This window comes from Vulpes lagopus, chromosome 10 (assembly GCF_018345385.1).
Source record: "Vulpes lagopus strain Blue_001 chromosome 10, ASM1834538v1, whole genome shotgun sequence".
Lineage (NCBI taxonomy): Eukaryota > Metazoa > Chordata > Mammalia > Carnivora > Canidae > Vulpes > Vulpes lagopus.
Window position 1 is genome coordinate 82,428,972 of NC_054833.1, and position 18,998 is coordinate 82,447,969.

The 18,998-nt window shown below is 46.9% G+C and overlaps 1 protein-coding gene across 3 annotated transcripts in view; it reads left to right on the top strand.

Moving 5' to 3' along the window:
- The first annotated feature begins 4,229 nt into the window (after positions 1-4,229).
- Positions 4,230-18,998, top strand: part of ECHDC2 (enoyl-CoA hydratase domain containing 2) — a 30,961-nt gene continuing 16,192 nt past the window's right edge. Inside the window, exons 1-7 of one of the 3 annotated variants that reach the window (XM_041770562.1) lie at positions 4,230-4,980; positions 12,293-12,360; positions 12,443-12,530; positions 15,160-15,246; positions 16,018-16,110; positions 17,561-17,620; positions 17,825-18,012. In XM_041770562.1, coding sequence (XP_041626496.1) covers positions 4,848-4,980; positions 12,293-12,360; positions 12,443-12,530; positions 15,160-15,246; positions 16,018-16,110; positions 17,561-17,620; positions 17,825-18,012 — 717 coding nt within the window. In that variant the 5' untranslated portion in view covers positions 4,230-4,847. The remainder of the gene's footprint in view (positions 4,981-12,292; positions 12,361-12,442; positions 12,531-15,159; positions 15,247-16,017; positions 16,111-17,560; positions 17,621-17,824; positions 18,013-18,998) is intronic. The other 2 variants (XM_041770561.1, XM_041770563.1) reach the window with 2 other exon arrangements.

Sequence of the window (18,998 nt, forward strand, 5' to 3'; positions counted from 1 at the left end):
TTGGGTCATGATCTCAGGATCCTGGAATGGAGCCCCATGTTAGGCTCCTTGCTCAGTGGGGAGTCTGCTCAGGATTCTCTCCTTATCCCTTTTCCCCCCTCCCCCCACCTCCACTGACATGTGTGCTCTCCCTCACACAAATAAATAAATCTTTAAAAAAAATTCTCCTGCCAAGAAATACCCAGAAATGCTGGATAAAATAAAATAAACATTCTTTTAGGGACACCTGAGTGGCTCAGTGATTGAGCATCTGCCTTTGGCTCAGGGCCTGATCCTGGAGTCCTGGGACTGAGTTCAGCATCACGCTCCCCATAGGGAGCCTCCATGCAGGGAGTCTGAGGTGGGACTTGATCCTGAGACTCCAGAATCACACCCTAGGCCAAAGGCAGGCGCTAAACACTGAGCCACCCAGGGATCCCCAATAAATAAACTCTTTAAAAAAAAAAAACCAATAAACATTCTTTTAAATGCATACAGTATGAAGGAGGGGCATTTTTTCTTTTAATTTCATACCCATCTGTACTGTTTGAATATTTTGACTTTGTGTATTACTTTTATTTTTATTGTATCATGTCTTTAATTTTTGTCATGTTTTGTTTTCATTTTATTTTTGAGGTAGATAATACTCAACACAGGAATTAAGATTCAAAAAAGACAAAAAGTCAAACTCAAAATTCTCCCTCCTACCCCTATTCCCAGTTTCCCAGTTCCTCTCCTCATCGTATAAATATTTTATGTAACCACAACCAAATACATACATGCACACCTCAGTAATGTTATCTCCCTCTATAACAAATTTTAGCTTTCTTTACATGCTATTTCACATCTTGAATTTTTCATACAACAACAGATTTTGAAGATTATATCAGTACATAAAGAGCTTCTTATGTGTTTTTTTTCATAACTGCCTAGTGCTCAGTTTACAGACGTACCATACTTGATTTAACCAGTCCCCTGTTGATGCATGTTAAGATTGTTTTCAATCTTTTGCTATGTTTTTTAAAGATTTTATTTATTTGAGAGAAAGAGAAGCATGAGCAGGGGATAGGGATAGAGAGAGAAGCAGACTCCTCACTGAGCAGGGAGTCCTATGTGGGGCTTGATCCCAGGACCCCAGGATCACAACCCAAGCTGAAGGCAGATGCTCAACCAACTGAGCCACCCAGGCACCCCAAGTCTTTTGCTAGTATATGCCACATGCTGCAATAAATAATTTTGTGCATGTGCCATTGCATACCTGTGTGGGAATATCTATAGGTGAAATTCCTAAAATTGGAATTTGTGGATCAAAAAGGAGATAATTTATAATTCTGATACATTGCCAATTGTTCTCCATTAAAGACATTTCCACAGGAATGTGAGTGCTTTGTGTATATTCTTTTAAAACTATAACTATAGTTCAGGATAGATTACTGAGGGGGCACCTGAGTGGCTCAATCAGTTAAACTGCCTTTTGTTCAGGTCATGATCCTAGGGTTCCAGGATGGAGCTCTGCATCGGACTCTCTGCTCAGCAGGGAGTCTGCTTCTCCCTGTACCCCTCGCCCCACTTGTGCTCTCTCTCTCTCTCTCTCAAATAAATAAATAAATAAAATCTTAAAAAAAAAAAAAAAAAAGGATCACTGAGGAATTATTTCTGCTTACAACCAGCAGGATTTGGAACGCCTGGGTGGCTCAGTGGTTTAGCATCTCCCTTCAGCCCAGGGCATGATCCTGGAGTCCCAGGATCGAATCCTGCATCGGGCTCGCTGCATGGAGCCTGCTTCTCCCTCTGCCTGTGTCTCTGCCTCTCTCTCTCTCTCTCTCTCATGAATAAATAAATAAAATCTTTAAAAAAAAACCCAACAGGATTAAAAAGGAGACAAAATGTTATTACCTATGGCCATATCATTATTATCACTTTTGTCCTATCCCCATTGTTCCTCTGTTGATCTTCCCTGGAGTCTCAGAAACAATAATAATATAGAGGAAGGGGGGCACCTTGTTATTTTAAAAACCAGGCACCAGATTTCCTCTTAACAAAAGGAATTCTTTTATTGGTATATTAGTTTACTAGTGCTGCACAATGAAGTACTATAGATTGGGTGGCTTAAACAACAGAAATTCATTTTTTCACAGTTCTGGAAGCTGGAAGTCTGAGATGAAGGCCTTAATAGGGTTGATTTTGCCTGAGGCCTCTCCTTGCCTTCTAAATGGCCATCTTCTCCCTTTGTCTCACATGGTCTATCTTCTATTCCTATCTGTGTCCAAATTTCCTTTACTTATAAGGACATCAGTCATATTATTAGATTAAGTTTTACCCTAATGACCTCATTTTAACTTAATTACTTTTTTAAAGTCCCTATCTCCAGACACAGTCCCATTGTGACATACTATAGAGTAGGACTTCAACATATGAATTTAGGGGGACACCTAATTCAGTCTATAACAGTTAGCATTAACCTCATGAAGTGTGAGAAGTTGAGTCCCAAAGTTGCTCCCCAGCCTTTCTTTCTCACACAGTCTGTGTCTGTTATTCTTTAAGGAGTGAAGGAATTGGAATTGTGTCCAGTAATATATAGAAAAGGGACAACCTGAATTAATTCATTGGAAGCAAGGCAAGGGATGAAAAATGACTAGGACTGATATAAACTCCAATTAATCTTTTAGGTCACAGAGGGGAACTTAGAGATTCCCTCTAAAACCAGGAAGGAAATGAGAGTCCATTTTTGTTTAAATTTTAATGGACACAGTGGTGACCCCAGCAAGCACCAATGACTTTAAAAAGAGAGAATTTTATTTCTGGATCATCCAACAGTCCAGCTACTGGTTGGAGGTGTGGATTGTTAGTGACTTTTGGGTCATTAACAACTGGGAGGTGGGGGAGAGAGTATTCACTGAATACTCTTTATTGATCCACCCAGAAAGAACTCATCAGGACCACTGCTGACCTTGGCAAAAGCAGTTTGGGTGGGTAGTGGGAGCAGAAGCTAGAGACTGACATTCACAAATATTTTTGCAATCTAATTGTTGATCATAAAATTGGGATGATTGAAGTGTAACCTGGGCAGTGAGGCAGTGAAGCCCATTAATGTGGACAATGCCAGAATGAATAAATGAAATGACATTTTTAAAATGAAAAAAACATTTATTGGGCATTTGTGAAAGCAAGGTTCACACACCCCCATTCAATCATCATAATACAACCATGACATAGTGACAAAGATACTCTTCGTCACCAAACTCTAGTCCCGCTCCTCTGAGCCCACTTCTTTACTGGGCCTCAACCTCTGCCTACAAAGACTTAAACACTAACATAGTTCCTAGTAGCTCCAGGCCACATTCCTAAAATGACCCTAACCCACCCACCCCCTTTAAGTGCCTGCCTGAGAAAATTTAAGCCAGCTGTAGAAATTAACAAGAAACCTTAATAAAATTGCAGTCAGATGTCTAGAAGAGGGGGGCTCTGGCATCCTACTACTAGACATCAATCATAGGCAGAATGGTCAGAGGCTGCATCAGGAGAGGAAGGGCACTGTATCTCCTTTTTTTTTTTTTTTTAAGATTTTATTTATTTATTTATGAGACACACGGGGGTGGGGGGGCAGAGGGAAAAGCAGGCTCCATGCAGGGAGCCCAATGCAGGTCTCGATCCTGGGTCTCGATCCTGGGTCTCCATCCTGGGTCTCCATCCGGGGTCTCCATCCGGGGTCTCCAGGGTCACTCCTGGGCCGAAGGCAGGCTCTCAACCACTGAGCCACCCAGGGATCCCCAGACACTGTATCTCCTTCAAGCAACTTAGTAGGTCAGCAGCTCAGCCAATGAGAATCCATCATCACTGAGAACTCTTGCTTTTCTCCAATGGGTCTGAGCTGTAAAACAAATCTTCCCAACTTTCTCCATAAAAGATGTTTCTCTCCCCTGGTGGACTAGCCTACGGCTGTTTCCTGCGGCTTGTTTGTCCCAAATTGCAATTCTCTGCTATTCTTAAACCTATTTTTGCTGGTAAAATAACTTATTTTTTAAAATATTATTTATTTATTTATTTATTTATTTATTTATTTATTTATTTATTTATTTATTCATGAGAGACACACAGAGAGAGGCAGAGACACAGGCAGAGGGAGAAGCAGGCTCCATGCAGGGAGCCCGATGTGGGACTCCAGGATCACGCCCTGGGCCAAAGGCAGGTGCTCAACCGCTGAGTCATCCAGGTGTCCCTATACCTGTTATTTTTATTTTTTATTTTATTTTTGTTTTTATTTATTTATTTTTTTACCTGTTATTTTTAAAGTCGACACTGCCAAAAGAATTTACTGCTTGCTGCAGCCAGCACCTGAAGACCACAACCCCCACCCTGTCCTTAGTTTCTGTGGCAGCCTGAGGTTGGACAGGCCTGGGCTTGCTGACCCGGGCGGGTTTCACGTGGCCTAATACCTTTCCCGATTTTTGTAATCTCACTTCTCTGTCTTCTAGAGCCGGGTCACTCACCTCCATGCTGTCTCCTCCCCCCCCTTAGAGCTCTCAGTCACCTCCGCATGGACGGAAGCCGAGGTCAGCTCGCACCGGACATTTCCCCTTCGCAGCAGGACATTGCTGAGTGAAACGTGTTCTCGCTACTTTAGCCTCCGCCTTATCTCTGACCGTGGTCACTATTATTACCCCCGCTTTGGTGATTAAAACACTGCTGCCACCCCTGTCCCAGGCCGCAGGGTCGCCTAGCCCGGGCTCCAAGCGTCCCGGAGACGATCCGCTGTGCGCGCTCCGCCGGGAGAGGGCGCAGTTGCGAAAACCTGGGGCCCAGCCGCGAGCTTTCGGCGGGAGAGGAGGGACGGCGGGGCCCCTGGCACCTGCCCAGCCTGCGCCCCGATGCTGCGCGCCCTGACCGACGCCCGGCGCCTTGCACGGCCCTGGAAGGCCCTGCGGGCGCGCAGCTGCGCCTCCCACGGGCCGGCTGGGCCCCCCGAGATCCAAGTGCGCGCCCTGGCGGGCGCCGACCACGGTAAGCGCGCTGTCGCGGGGAGCGCCCGGAGGCGGCCGCCCGGGTCCGAGCCGCGCTGCCCGCGCCGCGGCGGGGGTGGGAGTCACGGCCCGCACGCCCACCCAGCGCCGGAGGACAGGCCGCTGAAGGGAAGGCGGGGCCGCTCGCTGCGCCGGGGGACTCGACCCTTCCCAGGCCCGGTCCAGGCCGCGGAGGTGGGTGGCCGCCCTACCGGCCGCGCCGACCCCAAGTGAGCGGGCAGTGGGACCCAAGTGGACGCCAGGCCCTGCAGTCGCCCGGGGGCCGGGGAGGGGGGGGGCGTCGCTCGGGGCTGCGACTCGGCACCCGCACCGCCAGCACCACCGCTTCCACCCCAGGAACTGCGCGGGGCCCGGCGTCCCTCCCGGCCCGGAGTCCCGGCTGGGTTCCGGGTCCAGGCGCAGGAGCCCGCGGCGCTGGCCAGGCCGGCCCAGCAGCGCCCAGCAGCGCCCAGCAGCGCCCAGCAGCGCCCAGCAGCGCGGCGAGGACAACCTAGCGGGGCCGCAGCGAGCCGCGCGACTCCCCGCGCGCTGGCCCTGCCCCCGGGCCGACTCCGCGAGCTTCGGAATCCACGGACAAAGTTCACGCCGCTCCCCGGTGGTGTGGTTTGCACCCTGTGGCCGGGAAAGAATTCTTGTCACTGATTAAGTTTTGGGACATAAGTGAGGTCCGCAGCCCACCACCAAGAAGGAACTCTTGAGACGTCTTTGGTGCAAAGTGGTGCTTTTCTTAAAGCACAGGGACAGGACCCCTGCTGCCGCCCCGGCCTGTGAGGGGTGGCTGATTATATATATATATATTTTTGACCTTTTTATTTATTTATTTATTTTTATTGGAGTTCAGGTTGCCAACATACAGCATAACACCCAGTGCTCATCCCATCAAGGTGGCTGATTATATACCTGGGAGTTGGGAGGGGTTTGAGGATAGCTGTACTCTTAAGGAATTTTGGAAGCAAGGTTTCCAGGACCTTGAGGGGGCTAATTGTTGGGAAAAGGTCACTTATTACCATCTGATAAAACCTGAGTCATGAGACCCTTTATTTATTTATTTTTTCTTCATGAGACCCTTTAGATGTGTATCTGTGGGCCATGTGCTTGGGGGATGATGGCCCCAGACATGTGTCTGGGGGGGTTAGAGATAAAGGAAATTTCTATTTTTTTAAAGATTGTATTTGTTTATTCATGAGAGACACACAGAAAGAGGCAGAGACACAGACAGAGGGAGAAGCAGGCTCCATGCAGGGAGCCTGATGTGGGACTCGATCCCGGGACTCCAGGATCACGCCCTGGGCCGAAGGCAGGTGCTAAACCACTGAGCCACCCAGGGATCCCCTAAAGGAAATTTCTAAAGGAATTTATATAAAAAACATAAGTTAAAGTAGGCTTACAGGCCCCTGGGGGTCGGGCTAAGATTGCCTTTTGCCCTTAGCAAAGTATGAACAGTATGAACATTGAGGCCGTGGAGTCTGTAGAGGAATGTCCCTTTGCCTGTTTCAAGGACTTGTCAGTGTGCTGCCCCAGGCTCGCACCTTGTCCTCAGCTAGCCCTGGCATCAATACAACTCGGTGCCAAAAGGTGGTTTTATTATAAAGCACAGGGACAGGACCCATGGACAGAAAGAGCTGCTCTGCGGTTATGAGGAGTGATATCTAAGATTTTCTAGCCTTTGGAGGGGCAGAGAACGTTAGGGCTCCCGGACATTGAGTCTATAGGTTTCTGGAGAGGGTTTTTTTTTTTTTTTTTCTTGTAAATCATTGAGACAGTTGCAAACTGATGAAGACTTAAGTCTTGCAGGACTTGCTTTTCCCTTTCCTTTGTTCTAGGGCAGCTGGGAGTGCCCCAGAGATGTCACACAGATTCCACCTGTGGGGGTGGGAAGTTGCAGGCTGTCAGCTTGTGCTTTGCCTTCAGCATGCCTTCTCCTCCCAAATTGATCGGCAGAGAACATTCTCTCTCTCTCTCTCTCTCTTTTAAGGTTTTATTTATTTATTCATGAGAGACACAGAGAGAGAGGCAGGCTCCATGTAGGAAGCCTGATGTGGTACTCATCCCGGGGCTGTTGGATCATGCCCTGAGCCAAAGGCAGATGCTCAACCGCTGAGCCACCCAGGCGTCCCACATTTTTTTTTTTTTTTTTACTTTTCAATTGCTATTTATTTTTTTTAATAAATTAATTTTTTATTGGTGTTCAATTTACCAACATACAGAATAACACCCAGTGCTCATCCTGTCAAGTGTCCCCCTCAGTGCCCGTCACCCATTCACCCCCACCCCCCGCCCTCCTCCCCTTCCACCACCCCTAGTCCCACATTTTTTAATGCACCCATTGTGCTGTGTTGTTTTCCCCCTGGTGAGAGGGGACTTCAAAGTAGGTTCAATGGCGTTACTCATGCCTCAATCCAATGCATGTTACCATTAGGGTGAAGCCGTTTTCTTGGCTAAACCCCTATGTTTGATGTAACATAGTTTGTGTTTTAATTTACACACTTTTAGTGTACATAGATGGTATTGTACTACACATCTCGTATTTCTTCCTTCCTTCCCGGGTTGATATGAAGTTTTGGAGAGCTACTTTGCCATGTAAGTCTGGTTCCTTGCTCTCTGTTGTTGTTGTATACTGTTCCCTACTATGCATCCACCACGCGAACAGGAGGGGCTTTCTCCAGCCACTTGGGATTCCTGTGTCTTTCTCTCATGCTTAGTTCATTGCCAAACTCAACAGCACTTGCCTTGAGATTGTTATAATTATTCTCCCCACTTTACAGACTAAGGAACTGCACAGGTTAAACTGTTAGAACCAGGTCTGATTTCAAAACCTGTGTTCTCAACTATTAAGCAATCACTGACTCAAAACACAGATTGTACTTCAATTAAAAAAAAAAAAAAACAAATTAGGGCTTACTTCCAAATAACAGAATGTTTATCCAGAAAAAAACAAGGGTCAGCAAGTTAAGCCTCTGCCCTTGCCAGAGAGCATATAGAAGGCAGGATAAAGTCACTGAGGAAACAAACTACAGAGAAAAGGTGGAGGAGGCAAGAGGAAGAGACTCACAAAGGAGAACACCCCTCCACCCCAAAGTGACCATTTAGGGTCATTTGATGTTCATGTTAGAAGCCACAGGTTCTGGGCACCTGGGTGGCTCAGTGATTGAGCATCTGCCTTCAGCTCAGGTGGTAATTCTGGGGTCCTTGGATCAAGTCCCCCATCGGGCTCCCCGCAGGGATCCTGAACTCTGCCAATGTCTCTGCCTGTGTCTCTCATGAATAAACAAATAAAATCTTAAAAAAAAAAAAAAAGCCACAGATTCTGCTTCCACTTGAGCTGATGGCACCCCAGCATTGTCACATTTTACCTGTTATCCTCGAAAACCACAACCTCACCTTCCCATCTTACCTCGTCTAGCCAGGGATTCATTTTAAACTGTCCCACCTATGTTTTGCTCATTTGGGTTCTCTTTCCTCTCTGCCTGTATAAGTCCTTCTGGAATTATACACCCCTCCCCCTCCTGTCATCCCTTTACTTTCCCCATATCTGGATGTGTCTGCTTCATAGGTTGTTAGCTCTTTGAAAGTGAGGATTGCTAGCTGGGTCCAGCTGTTAACTTAGGCACAATCTCTAGTTTTCTGGGCCTCAATTTCCCCTTCTGTATCGTAAGAGGTTGTAAAACCAGTTGGTCTCTAATAGCTTACAGTGCTTTCTCTCTTTTTTAAAAAAAAAAAAAATATTTATTTGGGAGAGACTGAGAGAAAGCATGACTGAGGGGAGGAATAGAGGATATCAGAGGGCAGAGGAAGAGGGAGAGGGGAAGGGAGCCAAGTAGGTTCCCCGCTGAGCAGGGAGCTCAATGTGGGAGCTGGATCCCAGGACCCTGAGATCATGAACTGAGCCAAAACCAAGAATCATATGCTTAAGTGACTGAACCACCCAGGTGCCCCTTACAGTGCTTTCTGTGGACTCCATTGGGAAGCAGAATTTTCTGTCCCCTTCAAAGTCTTTCTAGCTGGACTAAGAATCAAACTAACATGAGACGGATTAACGGGAGAAAATCAAATTTAATTTTGTATGTATAGGGAATTCACATAGATATGGAAATTCCCCAAACAGGCAAAATTTTATATATATATATATATATATATATATATATATATATATATATATATATGTCATTCTGAGCTAAGGAGAAGAGACTAGGGGCCTGGGACTTCAAAGGGAAGGAATATAATTCACAGGAAGATGAAAAGGAGTAAATATTTGGTGAACAAATGTTTTCTGGGCCACCAGAAACAATGGGACATAGAGGACTTTGATCAAACAGGCCATGTGACACCTGGATGGCACAGTACTTAAGCATCTAAGTGTTGGTTTCTATGCAGGTTATGATCTCAGGGTTGAGAGGTTGGGCTCAGCATTCAGCCAGGAGTTTGCTTAAGACTTTCTCTCACTCTCCCCCTGTCCCTCCCCCCTACTCTGTCTCTCAAATAAATAAATCTTAAAAAACAAAAACAACAACAACAACAAAAATAAACCAAACAGGCCTTGGCTAGGTTCCTCTCAGTCTTGCCATACCTAGTTCATAGTATAATGTAGTTATCTATGGTGATAGCACTCTTCCTGGATCAGATCGTCTATCCAAATTCCTTTTAAGTATTTGTGAGGGGAGGTAAAGAGCTTTTCCTGAGTCTGCTGAGTTTGGTTGCTTTTTTAACTCAAATAGTCTTCATGCCAAAGTGACCTATCTTGGGGCAGCCTGTCCTTGGCCCCTACAACTCCCACCTGCATTACCTAGCCTGTAATCTAGGCCATCCAGATAGAAGTGACCCAAGGTCAGCTGCTAAAGAAATTATCAGCCAGTAGCATGGTGGGTTTGGAAGAGTGGAGACAGTGTGGTACAGACCTATCCCTACTGCAGACATCCAGCAAGGGTAGTGTTCTCATAATCAGGGCTCAACTAAAAATTTAGGGACTGTGGCTGAGTCTTCTCCATTTCTGCAGGATCTGACATGTGGTAGTACAAAATAAATGAAAGCCAAAGACACCCTGTCTGGCTCCTCACAGCTCCCAGCTTGGAGTTCATTCCATCTATTGAATCGTATAATTTTCTCTAGCATCTGTGCCTTTTTCCTGCTCACTATACCCATAAACTCTGGCTAAGCACTTATGGCCATTATCTCTCTCCCTCTCTCTCTTTTTTTTTTTTTTTTTTTAGATTTTATTTTTAAATACTCTCTACACCCAAAGTGAGGTTTGAACTTACAATCCCAAAATCAAGAGTTTCGTGCTCTACCAACTGAGCCAACCAGGTGTCCCAAGACATTCTCTCTTTTAATCTTCAGAAAAATCTTTTTGTTATATCTATTTATAGATCAGAACATTGAAGGTCAGAAGGGTAAAGCAACTTGCCCAAGGCCAGTAGAGCTAGTATTTGTCCAAGCTGTGACTCGAGCCAAGCACCCTATTTGTATCCTTGAGAAGGAGATAAAGATGGAGAGGGATACAGATGAAATACAGTAGACAGTCAATCAGAAAAAAAGGGGACAGAACAGGAAAGTGAAGAGGAGAGAGTAAAGTTTCTATCAATCTCAGGACAACATGACTGTGTTGGTTTTCTATTGCCACATAACAAATTACCACACACCTTATTGCTTAAAATGATACATGTTTATTATCTTGTAGCTTCTGTAGGTCAGAAGTCCAAGCCCATTTTAGCTGGGTTCTCTGTTTCAGGGTTTTACTAAGCTGCAATCCAGGAGTTGGTGAAGCATATAGTCTCATCATAGGCTTGCCTGGGGAGAGATCTGTTCCTAAGCTCCTGTTGCTAGAACTCACCACGTGTGGTCGTAGGTCTGAAGTCCTGTTTTCTTCCTCCTGGCCTGGGGGGCCATTCTTCACTCCTCGGAGCTGTGTATAGTTCCTTGCCACATGACCCTCTCTGTAGGCCCACTAGTTTGTCTAGTGTGCCCTAGCAAGACAGAGTCTTACATATATTACAACCTAATCACAGAACTAACACCTCATTACCTCTGCTGTATAACTGAACCTTCATCTTGGAAGTGACATTTTATGACCTTAGCTGCATTCTGTTGGTTAGAAGCAATTCATAGGCTCTTTCCACACTCCAGGGAAGGAGATTACTGAGGATATGAAGATTGGGCCCATTCTAGAGTCTGCCACAAAGACCTTGGACCTCTAGACTCTGATGTGGCTTTTCTGTATCTACCAGAGTTTCCTTTCCCCAAAGTTGCAGTATTTTCTTTCCTGGAGCACTAGAGCTGAAGAAGACCTTGGGGACATCTGAGTTCTGTGGGACCTCCAGGCCTGCTGGGCTCGAAGAACTTTTTGAAGGTTTCTGGGGAGGCTAAGGAAGCCGACCTAGTCTGAATGTTAGTTTTCTGTCCTGAACCATGGTTCTCTAACTCCTGGCTAGAAACTCTGTTCCTTGAGAGCCCCAAAACTTTCATTGTCTTTTCTCCATGTCTATACTATCTTAATAAATACTGCTTGTTCCACTGACAAGGCTAAGAATCCTGGGATAAAATAGTAAGAGACCTTTGAAGGCTAAAGGACTGGTAAACACAGGAGGGAAAACAGCCAAGAAGGTGTAAGAGTATTTGAGCCCTTGCCCGGAGTTGGTCTCTCTTCCCTACAATTGGCCCAGATTGTGGGTGAGTTGAGGCTAGAGTGGAAAGCAATGGCCAGATTAGGGAAGGGAGGCATCCTTTGGGTGGTATTAAGGAATTTGACCTAATTTTGGTGAAAAGGGAAAGGGAGGAACATGGTTGGATTTGGGTTAGAAAGAGGATTCTGACCCAAATAAGGGAATGCATGGGGAGGGGGGAGGAGGAGCAAGACCAAAGGCAAGAGGGCCAGTTAGAGGAATGAACCCAGACCAGGTTACTGGCTGCAAGGAGGGATATGAGCTGAGAGATCTGAGATCTACTTAAGAAGTTGAATTGGTTGGCGAGACTGAGTAAATTTCATGGGTGAGGAAGAGGGAGTAAAAGGACACACTTCTGGGTTGATAGGTCATTTGCTCACAAAGGGTACAGGAGAAAGACTGATCCATGGGCTTTACAAGCCCTTCCACTTCTTTGGTGAGGCAGAAAGAACGAGGGGTTATTCTCTCCACTTTATAGTCAAAGAAACTAAAGCTTGGATGTGTGTGACGTGCCCCAAGTCACGCTGCTCATGAAGGGTAGTAGAGGTTGCCCAAAATCCAGGCTGCTGCCTCCACACCCCAGCCCAGGAGTGAGCAGACCAGGTGGCTCACTCAAGGCTGCCCTGTCACCTGCAGGAATCGCTGAGATTCTGATGAATAGACCTAGTGCCTGCAATGCCCTGGGGAACGTCTTGGTCAACCAGGTGAGAAAGGGCACATGCCAGGGTGGGTGGGGGGCTGGGCTGGGGCTGGGCTGGGAGGTGTCTGACAAGGTCTCCTCTGCAGCTGCTGGAAGCTCTGGCCCAGCTGCGGGAGGACCAGCAAGTGCGTGTTCTGCTATTCAGAAGTGGAGTGAAGGGTGTGTTCTGTGCAGGTGGGTTTCCTCCGCGGCCCCTACCCCAGGGCTCAGCAGGGTTCCCACCAGTCTATAGGGGGTAGGGGCTTAGGTCCTTTAGCATAGGACTTATTATTCCCATTTCACAGAAGTGAGGTCAAATACTCAGAGGTAAGATTTCTTGCCTGGTGTTAGCTAGTAAGAGGTGGAACAGAATTTGATTTTTAACTTGGCCCCTCTGACCCCCAAATCCATATTCTTTCTGCTACACCATGCTCTGTTCTGACCCTTCATTGAGGAATTGAGGAAATGGAGTCCAGTGACATTCACAAGCTCTGTGACCAAGATGGGACTCTGTGCCCCTTTGCCCACCCACAAGAGCTAAGTCCCTGTCACCATAGCCCTCCACTGCCCCTGGAGGATTTGGTCCTCAAAACAGGACAAGCACCATGAGCTTCTGTGTCAAAGACAAGAAACATCCCATCCCCACAACAAGAAGTAAGTGAGTGAGAGATGCGCTGGGCTGAGCTAAGAACGCAACTCTGGCGTGACTGGGGGAGGGACAGCAATGGGCAGTGGGGAAGTCGGAAGAGGCCATGGATAGGATAGGATAGGAAGAGTATGATTTTCAGGGACTTTCAAGGGGATGTGGCTGAGTCCCTAGGTCTGAGCAGTAGGGATCCCAGTGCCCAGTTTGGGGTCTTGCCTAGCAGGACCAGTCTGCCTGACCCAGCTGCCCTGGATGAGGCCCTCACTCCACCCTGGCCTCTTCCTTTGGCTCTACCTCTGTCTGACAAATTCTTTCAAGGTTGCCTTTAGCCCCACTATCCCACCTACGCACAGGGGAGTGGGGGGGGGACTGCTGTAGGTCTGGTCTGTCCCTGACTTGCTCTGAAATTCTGGGATAGCCCTTACTCCTCTCTGGGCCTCAGTTTCTCCATCTTTCATTGAGGGGTTGGAACTACTCAAAGACTTGCAAGGACTCTCAGCTCTGACTTCCTAGTCTCAGACTTGAAGAGAATATATTCAACGCCACCCCGTCTTGTGTCAGCCCTCTGCCATCTGGCCTTAGATGACTCCACCGTGGTCACTTCTCTCACCAACGTCCTTGCCCACCTACCTCTGTGCCACTCTATCCTGCCCTTGCTTCTCAGTTCTCACTTACCTGACTCTCGTCTCAGCTTCCTTGGACTACACTGACCCCTCCTGTTAAAAAATAATATGTCACCTATTTCTCTCTCTCTCTCTCTTTTTTTTTTAAGTCACCTATTTCTCAATAAAACTGGAAAGAAATGATACATTTTAAAAGTTATTTTATACATTTAAAATTGTGGTAAATATATACATCACACAGAGTTTACATTTTAATCATTTTTAAGTATAAAATTAAGTGCCAGTACATTCACAAGGCTGTGCAACTATCACCACTGTCCAGTTCCAGAAATTTTTCATCATCCTAAACAAATTGTATACCCATTAAGCAATCCCTCCTCATCCCTCCCGCCACCAGCCCCTGATAATCTCTGTTGTACTTTCTCGCTCTGAGTTTGCCTGTGCTAGGTACCTCATACAAGTACAATCGTGCATTTGTCCTTTTGTGTCTGGCTCCTTTTACTTAGCATAATGTCCTCGAGGCTCATACATAATGTAGCATGGCACAACTTCATTCCTTTTTATGGCTGAATCATATTCCATTATATATATACCTCATTTTGTTTATCACTCTTGATGGGCACTGGGTCATCTGTGCCTTTTGACTATTGTGAATAATGCTGCTATGAACGCCAGCATGTGTCTCTTTAATTCTTTTAGCAGTGGATTGCTGGATCATATAGTAATTCAATGTATAACTTTTTGAGGACCCACCAAAGTGTTTTCCATAGTAGCTGCATCATTTCACATTCCTACCAGCAATGTCCCAGAGTTCTCCACATCCATGCCAGCCCTTGTTTTCTGCTTCTGTTGTTTGTAATAACCAACCTAAATGGTGTGAAGTTAGTTTCTCATTATGGGTTTGATTGGCATTTCCCTAATGATTGATGTTGTTGAGCGTTTCTTGTGCTTATTGGCTCTCTGTATGTATCTCCTTTGCAGAAATGTCTATTCAAGTCCCTTGTCCTTTGTGATTTTTTTTTTAAGATTTTTTTATTCATGAGGGACACAAAGAGAGAGGCAGAGACATAGGCAGAGGGAGAAGCAGGTTCCCCATGAGGAGCCTGATGCAGGACTCAATTCCAGGACCCTGGGATCAAGATCTGAGCCAAAGGCAGATGCTCAACCACCGAGCCACCCAGGTGCCCCGTGACTTTTGTTGGGTTCTAGTTCTTTATGTATCCTAGATATTACTACCTTATCAGACATGTGATTTGCTAGTATTTTCTTCCATTCTGTGGGTTGCCTTTTCACTCTCTTGATAGTGTCTTTTGATGCACAAAAGTTTTTTAAGTCTGTTGATGTTCACCTTGTCTTTTTGTTGATCTTGCACCTGTTCTTTTCACCCACTCCCAACGCCTTTCCTCCTTGGCTTCCTTGACCATGTTTTCTTGATGTTTTTGCCTTCCTCTCTGGCTGCTTCTCTTCAAGTCTCCTTTGCTGGATCCTTCAACAGCCTGGGATTCAGTAATGGGTTATTTCTCAAAGGCTGTCACCACCCCCTCACCATCTGCAGGTGCAGACCTGAAGGAGCGAGAACAGATGAGTGAGGCAGAAGTGGGGATCTTTGTCCAGCGGCTCCGAGGCCTGATGAATGAGATTGGTGAGGGTCTTGGAGTGGGTTGGAGGAGGGCATTCAGGGGCCCTGCTGATCCCAGCCCTACCTCACCTGCCATTCTCTCCTATAAAGAAAGGACAGTTTCTGTTGTAAGCTCTGTTGGAAAGACAGATGACTCTCCCAGGGGGAATGGGCACAAAGAATTCGACAAGGAGACAGGTGATCAGGAGACTCAGAGGGCATTTCTCCCAGAGGGAGCTCTGGCTCTCAGTCTTTGTGTCCTGCTAGTTCTGATCCCTCACCCCTCTACCCTCAGGGTTCAAGTCCAGCTACTCCATAGGAGTCAAATTTCACCAAGCGTGCTTTCAAAAGGCTTTGACAATTTCCCTCCTCGTCCACTTGAACTTTTTACTCATCCTTCCCAGGAAGCGTTCCCTGACCTATTCTCTAAGCTTTTTCAGAGCACTTATCACCCCAGGTCATCATTGCCTGTTGATAGCTCTGCCTTCCCCATGTCTATTCCTAACATCCAGCGTGGGGCTTGACACACAGAACTTAGAGGAAGAGCAGGAAGGCTGGTCCAGGAGGCCAGCAGGAAAGTGGGCCTGAGTGGGGATCATCTAGCCCATCTTCCCACTCCAGTACCCCAGCTGATTCCCCAGCTTTCCCCCAATAGGAAAACCGTCTTCTACAGTAACCTGGCTGGTTCCAAACCTAGGGCCAGTGAGGTCCTCTGTCCCAACGAGCGGGCCATCCCCTCCCCAGCCTTGAGTCCTGCCAGGACCTCGCAGGCTAAGTCTTTCTTCATCTCTACAGCAGCCTTTCCTGCGCCCACTATTGCAGCTATGGATGGGTTTGCCTTGGGTGGCGGCCTGGAACTTGCCTTGGCCTGTGACCTCCGAGTAGCAGGTACTGGGCAGAAGGAAAGGTGGGATGAGGGTGAGAAGTGTAAGTAAAACAGAGTAGAGTGGGGACTCTGCAAGGTTAGCCACTACTCTGGGTTTTCCAAACCAGCCACAAAACTAAAGGGATACAGAGAGAATTTGGACATAAGCTGTTCGCCTCCTGGCCCAGCCACAACTGTAGTACTGTCACTTCAGAACCAGCCTCCCTCACCTCAGGAATGTTTCTACCAACTCCAGAGCAACTTGCTAGAGGACAAAAAGAGAACAGAGAGGGGAGACTAAGGACAAAGATCAGTTGTTGAAGTTTCCAGTTCTATGCAAGCCAATTCTGTTTGTCATGTTTTGCACAAAGAGAGTTACAGTGGCAGTTTGTCACCAGCCCAGCTACTCACAAACATGCCTGAGCAGGAACATTGCCCTCTAGTTTAATGGCACCACCACCAAGGTTTGCATTACTTGTTCAGAGCTGTGAGCTTTGAAGAGTGGAGGGAGGAGATAAAGATAATTGATCTCCTTTAGCCTTACTGACTTGATGGTTAGGTGTGCCCTTCTTGGAGGCAGTTAGAAAAAGTCCAAGTGCTATCTGGTGCTACTCTCTTCTCTCCCCTTCACTGCTTTCTCCTGCCACTCCAGGTAGAACATTTAGAAATGTGTACCTCTGGGCATAGAGGTAGCTTGTTTCTACATGATGCGTATGTATCAAAGAGAAAGCATCATAATAGGTCAAGCTCCAACTGTGCTTCTCATGAGCCCCATGTTTAGGTCAACTAACTTGCAGGGTTTTGGTAGATGGCAGAGTGTGAATACAAAACCCTTTATACGCAAGAGTAATGGCCATTCACTGCTGTCATACTGTATGGTTCAGATGTCTGTGAGGGAATTCAGGAGAAGTCTGTGGGGCGGGACACTCCAGGAAAGCTTCATAGAGGAAATAGAACTCAGAAGATGTGAACTGGAACATAGGGAAATTTCAGGCTGATGGAAGCTGGGAGGTATAACTGTGGTAGGAGCAGGAGTCATTGATGCTAGAGGTCAGGCCAGAGCCAAGGGTCCATGAGACAGAGAATCCATTAACCCACAAATAGACATCGGGCAACTTCTAAGGACCCCTTCCTCGTTACAAGCACTATTAACCTCACGTGATCCTTAGAAGCTCTCTGGTGAAGGCAGAAGAGGGATAACTATATTTCTTTTCATCTATGAATGAGGCTCAGAAAGGGTGAGATGAGCCTGGATGCATACCTCCACCCTTGAAAGAAGCAGGGTGAGGGCCTGAGCCCCCTGACTTCCACACTAGGGCTCTTCCCAGGGCAGAGTCTTGAGAGGTCTGCTGTGGCCAGCTCACGAGGGAAGTGGTTGGCTGGAGGGGTGAGCAAAGCCTAGAGGCAGGTGTCTCTTCCCTCTGGGGAATGGCATTGCAGGATAGTGGGGTGCTTCACTTTGTTCTGTTTAAGCAGCTTCCTCAGCTGTCATGGGGCTGATCGAGACCACCCGAGGGCTCCTCCCAGGAGCAGGTAACTATACCCACAGTACCCATCCTTCTCTACTTAGTCCCACTCTATCCAGGTTACTTCCCTGCTTTCCTCTTTTGCTTTGTGCTCTGCCTTTCCATCCTAACTCAGGATCTGCTCCTCTGAGAAGTCTGTTTACTCCCAAACTGGGCTTCTCTGGGCTCCCACTTCCCAAATGGATTTACTACCCCTGCTTCATCCTGGCAGGAGGGACTCAAAGGCTGCCTCGATGCATAGGGGTGGCCCTGGCAAAGGAGCTCATCTTCACAGGCCGAAGACTGAATGGTGCACAAGCCCAAGCCCTGGGGCTGGTGAACCACACTGTTTTGCAAAATGAGGACGGCAATGCTGCCTACCATCGGGCACGCGAACTGGCCCAGGAGATCCTGCCCCAGGTGTGGTTGCAGCCCAGCACAGGAGGGAGGTCCTGTGTCATGGGACAAGTGGGAGGGAGCACACCTGTGGGGAGGCTGGGGTTATTGTCCCATGGGGCCACATAAGATCCACTTATCCAGACTTCTATTAAAAATTTCTCAGGAAATTTTTAAACTTCTATTAAAAGTTTCTCAAGAGCACCTGACTCAGTAAAGAACACAACTCGATCTCAGGGTTGAGAGTTAAGTTCACACTAGTGTAGAGATTACTTAAAATAAATTTAGTTTCGGGCAGCCCGGGTGGCTCAGTGGTTTGGCACTGCCTTCGGCCAAGGGCATGATCCTGGGGACCCGGGATCGAGTTCCGCATCAGGCTCCCTGCGTGGAGCCTGCTTCTCCCTCTGCCTGTGTCTCTGCCTCTCTGTCTCTCATGAATAAATAAATAAAATCTTTAAAATAAATATATTTAGTTTCTCCGTTACACTTCCCCATTTCAGATGCTAATAGCGACATGTACCTACTGCCAACATTGGATAATATGGCAATAAAATGTCCCCAAAACTAAAAAAAGAAGATTTTTTTTTTAAACATTCTTTTTTTTTTTTTAATTTTTTTTTTTTTAATTTATTTATGATAGTCACAGAGAGAGAGAGAGAGAGAGGCAGAGACACAGGCTGAGGAAGAAGCAGGCTCCATGCACCGGGAGCCTGATGTGGGATTCGATCCCGGGTCTCCAGGATCGCGCCCTGGGCCAAAGGCAGGCGCCAAACCGTTGCGCCACCCAGGGATCCCAAAAAAGAAGATTCTAAAGCAGATAAAGAACTTATCTTTCCAAGCATACAACATGGTGGAGAATTTCCTGAAATACATCATGTAAGACATGTGTTAGGACCCAGCCTAGGTGTAATCCTACCAGATGCCAAGTCCAGAGCCTTCAGCAGGACAGGCCAGGATGTGGCTGATGTGGTCTCCAAGGACCTGAGAGCCTCTCACTACTCTAAGAGGAC